At 52.9% G+C, this 12,246-nt stretch overlaps 1 protein-coding gene across 5 annotated transcripts in view; it reads left to right on the top strand.

Annotated features, from left to right (window-relative positions):
- The first annotated feature begins 310 nt into the window (after nucleotides 1–310).
- Nucleotides 311–12,246, top strand: part of Ccdc33 (coiled-coil domain containing 33) — a 72,905-nt gene continuing 60,969 nt past the window's right edge. For all 5 annotated transcript variants that reach the window (XM_023712588.1, XM_023712591.1, XM_023712589.1 and 2 more), the window contains exons 1-2: nucleotides 311–599; nucleotides 4,797–4,960. In XM_023712588.1, the coding sequence (XP_023568356.1) occupies nucleotides 576–599; nucleotides 4,797–4,960 (188 nt within the window). In that variant the 5' untranslated portion in view covers nucleotides 311–575. The remainder of the gene's footprint in view (nucleotides 600–4,796; nucleotides 4,961–12,246) is intronic.

Here is a 12,246-nt window from a genome sequence, read left to right as displayed (position 1 = left end):
GCAGAAGTAGTTGAGGGCAATGGTGGACCCTCTCTGCAGGAGAGGGAGCAGGGTGGGGCTGGGCACACAGTGGGAGCTTGGTACCAAGGCTGGAGTGGGTGGAGAGGATACCAGGTGACAGGCAGCAGCTCCAGGGAGACAGAAAAAGGCTTGATTCCACCCTCTGTTCCTGCACAGGGGCCCGTGTGACTTCAGCTACGATGTCACACAGTGTTGCCTGGTGACCCAGCTAGGTAGAAAAGCTCACTGTGTTTCCAGGTCCAGGAAGAAGGAGGCCAAGCTCTCTCACCTTCCTAGGGGTGCTCAGCCCCCTGCCCAACTGGCATGGCCCAGATCCCACCAGACCCCTGCACCCACAGAACCTCTCCTTGCTGAGAAAGATCCAGACGCTGCCACCTGCCCACACTCCCTTTTTCCCTGGCTTTTCTGAGCCCCGTGTTCTTGTATGGCAGTCCTGAGACCACATTGACACTGAGGTGCCCAGGCCAGCTGTTGGCGCAGGACTGACGCCTGGTCACCCTCTCCCACCACATACTGATCTTGGAGCTTGATAGGCTGGATGCACCTGCCCAGAGATGATGGGGTGGAAAAAGAGCAAGGTGAGACTGGGTACACAGACCAGGCACCCATATGAGCCCATCCCTCCTGGATAGTCCTTTGTTTTGCTTGCTCCTAAATTGTGACAAAAATATTCCTTTTGTGGGTCTGTTTCTACAGCTGTGAAATGGGGAGCAGGGTGGTCTCAGATCTTCCTTGAGCCCTGTGGGAACTGAAATGTAGTTTTCACAGTGTTGACTAGGACTGCCCTTCCCTGGTGGGTTCTGCCCCCAGATTTGGGGCTCAGAGAGCCCTCCAAAGTGGCTCATCCCCTTTAGCAGCCATGACAGTGGCCCCCATGCCCGCCAAGCACCTGCCCTGCCAGTCCCATGATCAGGTTGCCTGCTGGGACTCAGGTCCTGGAACCCTAGAAAGAAAGGATTTTGTTGTTTGGTTTTTTGGTAGGTGCTTAATAAAAAGCTTTGGCAGAGGAACAGGGCCTGCAAGAGGGGGCTAGATTCAGTGCAGTGACACGCCAATAGTTCAGCATAGGAGCTTCCTTGCCTTGTGCTAACTGGCAATGCCAAGCTGTGACAGTGTCACCCACAGGGATGGCAGGAAGAGCCAAGACCTAAGGCACACAGGTATGTGCTCCCTGAGAACACCTGGTTGCAGCTACACTCTTAGGTCAAATAAGCCAAAGATCTCGGGGTGCCCAGAGCCAGTGTGGTTTCCAGCTTTCCTACCCTCGGCTCAGATGTCCCTGCACCCTCATGTTCTCTGCCCAGATCCCACCCTCCTGCTTACACCTTCTCCTGCACTGTCACACATTCAGCACTGGGACCGTGCTGGCCAGATGGGATCCCTAAGCAGCAGCAGATTCTGGGACCCAGGGAGTGTGGAGGGCCCTGAAGAGGAGCCAGATCCATTGGATTTGTAGCTGTGGAAATATTTTAATAGCTAAGCAGAATTCTCTGTAAAAAGACATTCATAATTTATACGGTACCATATAGTCATATTTCTTCCTCTGTAAATCTCAGCCCTGTCTTTTTATTGAGTTATGTTTATAAATGTCAGTGCTCTTTGAATTAAGGATGTTAATGTTAATTCTTTTTATCTGTTGCAACTTTCCTCCCCCACTCATCTCTCTCCCTCTCTCCCTCTCTCATATTATGGTGAAATTGGGCCATTATAAAAATTAGTATGGATTTTTTAAAATGTAATCAAACAGTCAAGCCTATTGATTCTCTTTATGATTTGCATTTCATATCTTTTTTCCCCGTGTACACGCTTGGCACCTGCTCTACCACTGAGCCACGCTGCCAGCTCTGTCATCTTTCTTTTCTTTTCTTTTCTTTATTTTTTTCTTTATTTTTTTTTTTTCTGGAACCGGAGATTGGACTCAGGCCCTTGCGCTTGCCAGGCAAGTGCCTATTCTACTGAGCCATCTCCCCAGCCCCCTCTGTCATCTCTCAAGGAGGTCTCTCCTGCCCCAGATGCCACAAATTCTGCCACTGTTAATGGATCTCCAGGTCGTAGGCCTGCATGGTAGACTTTGTAGCCCAGTGGATGAGCCCCACGTCCAAAGGCACACGCAGAGGGCAGAGCAGAGGCCCCAAGACTGTGTAGCCAGCAGCTTCTGGTTCTTGCCTCAGCCCTGGCCCTACCTGCTCAGTCACACACTAGCTCAAGGCGCTGGAGTCTAATACCAAATATCCTGTGTGACAGATAGGCAATCCCAGCTCCTCTAGGAGAGCAGCTGCTGCTCCTGGCTTTCTGACAGCAAATCCACCTGTCTGAATGGGCAAGTCACCCAAATTAGCAGCTTCCGAGCCTGCCCTGTGCCAGACTGAGCAGGGTGCCGGGTGCCATATTTGGGTACTGGTGGGCTTCAGTGCTGACCTAGCCATGCCATCTGTGGGCACTGTGGCCTGGAAGAGTGACTTGCTGACTTCTGCCCCTAGTAGCATTTGGTGTGAGAGTTCAGAGCAGGCCTGAGAAGCCATTGGGAGTCCCAGCTCCACACCCAGCTAGTCGGAACTTTCAGAGGAAATGAATTTCATCCCTGGGGCTCAGCCCACTGTCTGCTGGGTTTGTGCAATCTGAGATTGAGGGGTATTTCATCAGTAGCCAGATTCACTCTGCCATGTGTGAGTCACCACGAGTACATCACTCAGTGCTGGCCAGGGTAGGGGCCAGGCAGAGGATGCTGTCCTGATGCAGGACCCCTGAGGAGGCCTGTGGAGGTAGGGAGCTTTAAGCAAGGAGAGAGCCTGGGAGCCTGGCCCGCAGTCCCCACCACAGACGTCCTCCTTGGCCTAGGCCTCCCTGGCCCTATCTCAGCCTGCCCAGTGGGTACAGTGGGCACAGACCTGCAGGCCTTGCCAGGAGACACCAGCCTGCCAGCTGGCCTCATGTCTGAGGGAAGTACGAGTCATTCTCCAAACTGTCCCTTCAGGCTGCATTCCTGGAAGGCTGTGCTCTAGACACTGAGGTTAGGGAAGGGGTGGCACAGTAACCTGGCTGGGATGCAGGGTGCCGAGATGGCCTCGGTGCTTCTGGGTCTTCACCTCTGTGACAATCAGAGAGCTCACAATAGGCCTCATGTACTCACAGCAATGGAGGTAGTCAAGGTCAGGGTGTAAGGGAGATGAGTCCCCTCTCCAGGCCACCTGCAGGAGCCATGGGCACTCCTGCGTGCTGCTGGGCAGGCAGAGTTGCAAGTGAGTCCAGGTTTTGCAGGGAGAGACAGAGGCCCAGAAAGGTGGCAAAGAGAACTGGCAGAGCCAGATGCAGCCTATAACTCTTGCTCCACAGGCTACTGGTCTTGGTCCCCAACCACCAAACCAGGAGAGCAACCTGCAGGGAGTCGTGGGAAAGCCAGGGAGGAAGTGGTCAGACTAAGGGGGAGGCATTGTCTGTGCTTGTCCCACACCAGGGGTTCCCTCTGTCTTCCCACCTGACCTGGCAGAAGAATGGGGAAGGGGACACTCATCAAAACTACTACAGATGGTGACAGCCTCACCGGGCCTGGGGTGAGGCATGTTCTCACCTCCTAATGAGGCATCTTGTTAGACAAGGACTTACATGGCAAAGCCAAAAGAAACAAAGAAATAAGCCACAGGGATGAGGGGATGACATTCCCCTCCTTCCCAGTGACATCTGGAAAGAACAGTTCAGTCAGAGGATCCAGTAGGACAAATGCTGGGAGGCAGTAGTGATGACCCAACAGGAAGTTAGGAGATGAGACAGCAATCAGGGACTCCAAGGTTGGGACTTAGAATGACCAGAAGAGTGAAGCGGCCATCACAGAGTGGGGTGACAGCAAGTAGTGTGTCAGAGAGGAGTCAAGGGGTAGCCTTTGGGGTGCTGGCTCTGGGTCGCCAAGAAACTTCAGAGGAGCTGTTGAGGGGTGCGTGGCTCCTAGGAGATCCTTGCACTCACTTTCCTGAGAACTGAATGAGGTCACATCCCTGGAGGTCCTCAGGGCTGAGCCTCTGAGTGTTTGGTCCTTGTCTTCCTGTGCCCAAGGCTTACTGGATCCGGGAGAGGGCCCTGTGTCCAGATCCCCATAGCAAGTTGGGAGAGGGTTGGGTCGAGACAGACTACTCCAAACCCTCGTGTCCACTGGGGAAACTCACTCTCAGAGCACAGTGGCTCAAGTCCCACTGTGGGGAGAGACAGAGCAGGGGACCCAGCTGTACTGACGATGCCCCTCAGTAGCCAACATCCACGGCCCTAAGAAGACTGTGGCCCCTCATCAGGTCATCAAACCAGAAGGGCAAAGGGCAGGCAGCCTCCTGCCATGGGTGGTCCAGCAAGGGTCACTCCAGGCAAGGAGTGGAGTCAGAGCCAGGCAACACTGGGAGGGGACCAGGACCCCACTTCCTTCTGTACAGGTCCTCTGAGTAGAAGGTAGATGGACACGTGAGGGGGGACACATTCCTGTCACCACCAGTCTCTACCTGACAGCCCCCTCCATCCCCATCTTTGGTGATGTGCTTTGCAAACTGCAAAGTACTGTGCATGTGACAGACCCCCAGTGAGGGTGACCAACCACTGGGACATGAGAAGCATTGAGGCTTAGAGGTGGCACTGAGGGACACATGGGGTATGGGATAGAGGCATGGAGAGAACAGCTTCAAGGGTGACGGTGCTGCAATGTGTGGCCAAGGTGACAGAGACCTGGGGAGGAATTGTGCAGGGACAGGGGGATAGAGGTTAGAGGAAAAAGCCATTCAGCCCCACTCTCCCTGCAGGTCACTGAGGGCCCGGAAGATGGCCTGAGTGTCCCCCAGAGCATACTGCCTGACATCAGCCACCTGTCTCCCTCCAACAAGGAGACCATTATGGTCACTCTGCATGGGGCTACCAACCTCCCTACATGCGCAGATGGCTCCGAGCCATTTCCCTACGTGGTGGTGTGAGTAGTGGGGAGTGGGGACAGGGGTGGTGTTGGCACTGTGAGCAGAAACCAGGGGATGGGTATTTGGAAAGGGTCCTCAGCGGTTCAGCACTGCGACTGATCCAACCAAAAAAGTCACACTGGGGCTGTGGCTCTGCAGATGGGGAGGAAAGGTACCAAGGGGCCAGGAGGCCATCTCTTGGTTGCACATGTGTCTGGACAGGTCTTGGCTACAGCCCACAGGGGTCTTGGGTGGGCTCAGTGGGAGGCGATGGTCAGAGAAGACTGGAGTGGCCTCTGGCCTCTGGTGCCCTATCCCACCATGCCCAAGTGGCTGGAGGCCCTCACCGCTCCCCAGTGCTTTCCATCTCAGGGCCCCTGGTCCTTTCACGGCTCCCTCCCTGCAGCCCCAGCATGCAGCAGATATGAGGCCTCCATACCGTGTCTACTGCCCATCTCACTGCCTCACTACCCTGGCTCAGCCCTGCAGGTCCCGCTCTAATCCCCACCCAACTTCCCTCCTCCTCCAAGCCAGCAGCATTCAGCTCCTGCCTTTGTGGGTGCCTGCTCCCCTTCCAGCACCCACCAAACCCACACCCCCAAAGCCTTGTCCAGGGCTCCCCCTCCTCCAGGCAGTCCCCAGAGCTGAGCACTGGTTCCTCTGGAGTCCCATGGCAGTGGCAACACTGGCCTGACTTTATAGAAATGTGGCGTGTATGCTCCTCTTCTGTCCCTGAACAGTAGTTCTCTCTCAGGGTCCCAAGGTTCATCCCCCACTTCTCCAGCAGTGCACCCAGCCTTGGACTGAGCCCAGCCTTGGGACCAAGGCTCAAGGGGTTAGGATGACCATGGGGAAGAGGGAGAGATACTGTGCTGAGGACCAACAGGTGACCCAGAGCTTCATGTGCACAGCCTGGCTCCTAAGCCCTCCCCTCCCCCAGCTCCACCATCACGGAGAGGGACAGGTGGCAGGGAGCAGAGGCTGGCTCCTAGCTGGGAGCTTGCCGGCCAGCACCCCTCTACAATTTCCATAAACCAATTATCACTGATCATCTCTGGAGATTGAAGCCCTGCTTGTCAACAATCCAGTCTGGGTGGTGGAGGGGTGAGGAGCAGGGTGGCCCCACTGCTCCTCAGCAGGCATTACAACCCTGCACCATCACCCCGTTGCCATGGGAACGCGCTGCTGGGAGCCTAGGCGACAACTAATCAGGTGGGGGTGTGGAGCATGGGGCAAGCCCCAGTCTGTCTGCACATCCCTGTGGCATGTGGGATGGGGTGGGGGTGGGAGGCAGAGCGCAAAGCTGAGAACCAGGCCTGGTCCAGGCTGCAGACTGTGTCCCAGGGCCACCAGCTCCAGGTGGTGCTAATGAGATGCAAATTAGAGGAGGGAGGGCTTCCAAGAGGGGCCCAGCTGTCGGGACCTGAGGGAGGTTTTTAGGGCTCTCCCGCTCCAGGCAGGTGGGAACCCCCGAGTGAAGACAGGACCTCCACAGCCTCCAAGCACAGGAAAAGAAGTTGATGCTCTCTGTTTTGTTACAACGCAGTGACAAAGCAGCCACCAAGGAGGAGAAAGTCCAGTCAAGCTTTCACTTTCGTAATGAATATATCAATGCTTTTTATTTATTCTTTTTTTTTTGGCAGAACCGGGGATTGAACTCAGGCCATTGCGCTTGCCAGGGAAGCGCTTATTCCACTGAGCCATCTCCCCGGCCCCATCAATGCTTTTTTAAAACACAAAAATACTTAAACATAAAATCTGAAACTGTCAAACTCCTAGAAGAAAATGGGGTGGGAAAAGTTCCTTACTTTGGTCTTGGCAATGATTTCTTCGGGTTGGACGCCTGAAGTACAAGCCTAAAAATGAGAATTAAAAAGTAGAGCTACAGGTAGAAAGGTCTACAGAGCAGGGACAACATTAAATCAAGTGGAAAAACAACTTGGGGGGAAGATACACGCAAATCATGAGAAGAGGTATGTGGAGCTAAATAAGGAGTTAAAATATAGGCCAGACCTGCACAACTCAGTGGCAGAAAAACCTGGTTAAGAAATGGGCAAAGGAACTTGAGTAGATTATTTTTCCAAACAAGATAGAAATGGCGCCAGGGAGATAGCTCAGCGGCATAAGCGCCTGCCTGGAAAGGGCAAGGTCCTGAGTTTGATCCCTGGTACCACATAAAAAACACAAACAAAAGAGAAATGACTGAGGTACATGAAAAGCCCCTCACATGGGCTGGGGAGATAGCTGAATGGTTTACACACCTGCCTGACAAGAATAAGATTGTGAGCTCGATCCCCTGCATAGAAAGAAAGAAAAGAAAAGAAAAGACTGGCCAAATAGTTCGGCAGATTAAAGTGCCTGCTTAGGCAGACACAGGGGCCAGGAGTTCGATTCCCTGGCCTGCCATGCTGGCCCTGCCCCAGGGTCATGCTGAGATGACAACTGAAACTGGGAAACTGGGTGTGGTGGTGCACGCACCTGTAATCCCAGCGCTTGGGAGGCTGTAAACAGGAGGATTACTATGAGTCTGATCTATGTAGTGAGACCCTGTACACCCTGTCCTAAATACAAAAAAGGAAGGAAGGAAGGAAGGAAGGAAGGAAGGAAGGAAGGAAGGAAGGAAAAAGAAAGAAAGAAGAAAGAAAGAAAGAAAGAAAGAAAGAAAGAAAGAAAGAAAGAAAGAAAGAAAGAAAGAAAAAAGCAAGCAAGCAAGGAGAAAGAAAGGCCACTCACGTCACTCAGCATCAAAGAGAAGCAAGTGAAAACTAGGAAGCAAGAACACCGCACACCTGAAAGGAGGGCTGGTATCAAAACAGTCGCAGCAATTGTTGGTTTGTTGGCAAGGGTCTGGGTAAAGGGAATCCTGCCTGCTGCCTCTGCTATCCGGGGTGTAGACGGTACAGGCGTGCTGCAAAATGGGATGAGGGTTTCTCAAAAAGCTAAAACTGCTATACAATCCCCTCCATCCCATATTTGGACATAGAGCCAAATGAAATGAAATAGTGTCTTGAGGACTCTCTGCCTCCCTGTGTTCACTACAGGATTATTCACAAAAGCCAAGGTATGGAATTGCCTGGCCTCCACCCATCTGCCAGTGAGATGTAGATGATACAGATTTAGAGATATAAATATACAGATACAGACATAGATATGTAGGTATATAGAGATAGAGATAGAGACAGAGAGACACAGATATGTGTATGTAGACATATAGAGATAGAGACAGAGCATTAGCAATATAGAAATAGAGACAGAGATGTACACATAAAGATTTCAGCCACAAAAAAAAAAAAAAAAGTCTTAGCTGGGCATGATTGCAAGTGTACATAACCCTGTAACTCTGGGAGGCTGAGGCAGGAGGACTGAAAGTTTAAGCCTAGGCTGGGTCATTCAGTGAGACCCTGTCTCTAAATAAACAAATAAACAAATGAACTGACTATGTAGCTCAGCTGATGCTAAGGGCCTAGGTTGAATTCCCAGTGCCACAAAAATAAATAAATTAAATAAATAACTAAATAAATAATTTTGCCATTTGTGACAACATGCATGGAAGACATTCTGTTCCATGAAATAAGCCAGACCCAAAAAGACAAAATTAGTGCACTTGGGCCCAATGAGACAGCTCAGTGGACTAAAGTGCCCGCTTCGGCAAGCACAGGGTGCGCTGAGCTGGCCAGAGTCGGGGCGTGGTGGCGCATACCTGTAATCTCAGTGCTGGGGAGGCTGAAAGCAGAAGGATCACTACGAGCCCAAGCTGTGTAGTGAAAGCCTGCAACAACCAAATACATTTAAATAAAAAAAAAAAAAAAAAAAACAGTGGGCCAGCCATGCCTCCCCCACCCCCAGGGCGCACTGAGATGTTGATTGAGACTGGGCGTGTGCCTGTAATCCCAGCTCTTGGGAGGCTGTAGACAGGAGAATCACTGAGTCCAATCTAGTAGTGAGACCCTGAACACCCCGTAAGCTTTCCCTAAAATACAGGAAAATAAATAAAATAAAATAATGCACAATCTCACTTAATGTGTGATAGTCGTTGAATCCATAGGAGTGGAGAGGAGAGGGGTAGGGCTGGAGGATGAGGAAATAAGGAGAGATTTGTCAAAGGGTGTGAATTTCCAGGGAAACAAACGAGTAAATTCAGGGATTCTCATGTGCAGCATGGTGACTGTAGCTGATAAAACTGCTGCACAGGTGGGATTTGGTGAGGGTTAGCCTACGGGTCTCCTCTGACACACACAGAAAGGATAACTGTTAGAGCGATGGTTGTGTTCACTACCCTGATCATGGGGTAATCCACATTAGATACGGTGTGCATTTGAAAATATAAATGCCAGTCATGCTTCAGTGGAGCTGGGGGGGAAGGTACAACGTTTTGTGGTCTCTCTAAGCATTTCCCCGCCTTTCAGTGGCCTTGCTTTCTAATTTTTTTTTTTTTTTAATGGAACCAGGGATTGAGCTCAGGCCCTTGTACTTGCCAGGGAAACACTTATTCCACTGAGCAATCTCCCTGGACCCCTGCTTTCTGGTGCTCTATGCATAGTTTCCTGGTTTGGCTTCCTGCTCTCTGCCAGCCTGTGTTGTCCCAGCCTGAGAAGGGCTTTGCCACCTCCCTGGCAGGTGGACCAACAGTTAGGGTGCTGGGAGGGAGTGAAGTCCAGGAGGACAGTGCCCCAAAGCCTTTCATGCCATCAGTGCATGAGCAGAGACGGGAGAGCTGCAGGCCCAAAGCTGGGGCCTGAGGTGTAGCCACCCCACCCCTCTGTGGCACTGGTCTGGGTTTGCGTGGTCACAGGGCGCCTCCTCTAGTTATACAGCAGCCCTGGGCACAACCTTAACCCTGCCTGTGTCTGTCCGCTGTTCTGCATCCGCTCCAACCCCACTTCTCCATGCGAACAACTTTCTCTGGGCTTCCAGTGGCCACAGTGCTCACTGGTGTGCTGCTGGCACTGCGCCCCACGGTATCGCCCAGTGGCCTTGCCCCTGTGCCACTCAGTCTCTTCTCCTTGCTTCCCTCCCCAGCCACACCTCTCTCTCTCTTCTCTGGCACTAACTGTGCCTCCTCAGGTTTCTACCCCACTCTTTCTCTACCCCTCTCCCTCCTGCCCCCGTCCAATCTATCACCAGGTGCCCCTGTCCCTCTTGCCTCCTGGAGTAGGCTGCTTCTCTCCACCAGCTCCTCTGCCCACTGCACATTTTCCCAGCAGCTCTTGATCTGTCTACACTCACCCTCTTCGAGGACAGCTCCCAGGATAAGGAAGATTCCAGGCCCAGAGTGGTTGGGGCTTGCTGGTTGTCCCCAATTTCCTCTCTGTTCTAGCCATATGGGGCATCTCTCAGTTCTCTGGGAAGCTCTGTCCCCTCCCACCCCAGGCCTTTGCATTCCCCTCCTCAGAGCATAATCTGGTCCCTTCTTCAGCCTCCCCTGCATCATCACCTCCTCCAGGAAGCCTTTCCTGATCTCCCAGTCCCATGCATTCCATGAGCATCCACCAGGTTCATTTTGCTCACTATTACTTCTCCAGTATGAATTACAAAAGTGGAAACAGGAAGCTGGCAATAAATCACTGCTGAATGCATTGATGCAGCTGTGTATCTAGCTCATGGGTGCCATTTGTGGAGAGTTACCTCACTTCTCAGTGGCTGGTGACCTCCTGGGACTCCTTTGTAGCCCTTGGAAGGGCTACAGAGACCAGATAGCTGGGCAGGAGATGCCACAGGTGCAAAGCCTGCTGGGAAGGAGAAGAATGCCTTGCCAGTGCCTGCAGTGGACATGTGAGACTGAACAGGAGAAAGCCAAGGGCAGTGGGCAGAGGCGAGGCTGGGATCTAGAAGCCCCTGCCTCCTGCTGTGACCTCCAGCCAACCCCTACCCCTCTCTGAGACTCAGTTTCTCCATATTTCCACTATAGTACAGATCTGTGTGGTGCTGTGTTCTGACCTGGGTCATGGTCTCAGTTCTTCAGAACCCAGCTGTGCTGTGCTACCCAAGAAAGACTCTATGCCCATACCTGCTGGGTCGGCGCCTGGGTCCAGGGTCTCTCTTGACTGGTTACAGCCCGACCTAAGGCCCTGGGTTCTGACCAGAGTCCAGTACCTGCCTCCTCACCTGGCATAGACAGACCTGCCAGTTAGAGCACAGAATGGACCAGAAACTGGCACTGGCAGAGGTAGTGGAGGTGGGGTGCCCCAGTGGGCAGGATGAGAGGGAAGGCACTGGCCAGGAGGCAGCCTGTGGTTCTGACCATTGGCCCAGGACTGGTGAAGGCTGCCATGGTTGGCAGCCAATGCTTTGGCCGCCCGCTGCCCAGGGCTACTGAGTGGGACAGAGCCAGAGCCCAGGGGGGAGGCTCCTTCATGCATGCACCAACTGGCCTCGGCAGGGCAGAAGGGAGGCCATGCTCAGAGCACCTGTGGATCCCTGCCCGGGCCTCACATGTGGTTAAAGAAGTGCCTTCCATACACAGAGCTGACAAATGCTCCAGATGTGTGTGTGTGTGTGTGTGTGTGTGTGTGTGTGTTTCAGATACTTTAATTGTCACCCAGTCCTATGAGCTAGATGTAATACTGTTCCCATTTACGGATGAGGTTCCCGAGGTTAGGAACATTTCCATGATTGCCCATGGTCACAGGACCAGTCTGCACCCAAAGACTCCAAAAGTTCTTGCTATCTCACTGCTACACTGATCTTTCACGCAGCAGTTTCCCCTCTTAGAAGGAGACAGTCGGCATTAAGGCCCTAACCTAGACTTCCAGGGACCACTCTGCAGCACCACCCCCTTCTGCACTCCCCATCCTCCTTGTGTGCCTTTGGCTTTCGACAGTTGCCCCAGAGGCAGGGACCTGAGCAGAGGGGGTAAAGGCGGGCATGACTCACAGGCAACCTTCGTCCCAGCTGTAGGAGGATCAGGCTCAGTATGACTAACTAAAGTCCCATTGCTCATGGGACAGGTTCAGGAGGAATAAAGCTACCCGCTCTGCCCACTGGCCCATTCTAAGCTCACACAGAGCCCAGGTCTCTGTGCCTTCTGGCCTCACCAAGCAGTGCTGGTGCTGGAGTTCCAGGCCCAGGGGACTGAAAGGACCATTGAGGGGTCACATGGCTGGTCAATAGGGAGGAACAGATGGAGAGGATCCTTCTTATCTGACCCCTGGCTTCAGAGGAGGCCAAACTTCTTCTCTATCCTAGCAGGATGCCCTGGGAAAAGACAACAGTTGGGAGAAGAGACAGAGTCAGGCAAGAGATGAGCTTGGAGCAGATCCTGGGTGGGACCTAGGACTCTAGAGGCTCTGCAGGCTCCTACCCT

Source organism: Octodon degus, unplaced genomic scaffold (genome assembly GCF_000260255.1).
Source record: "Octodon degus isolate 3935 unplaced genomic scaffold, OctDeg1.0 scaffold00026, whole genome shotgun sequence".
Classification (NCBI taxonomy): Eukaryota; Metazoa; Chordata; class Mammalia; order Rodentia; family Octodontidae; genus Octodon; species Octodon degus.
The sequence above is the reverse complement of the archived record's forward strand: the minus strand, read 5'-3'. Positions and strand labels throughout refer to the sequence as shown.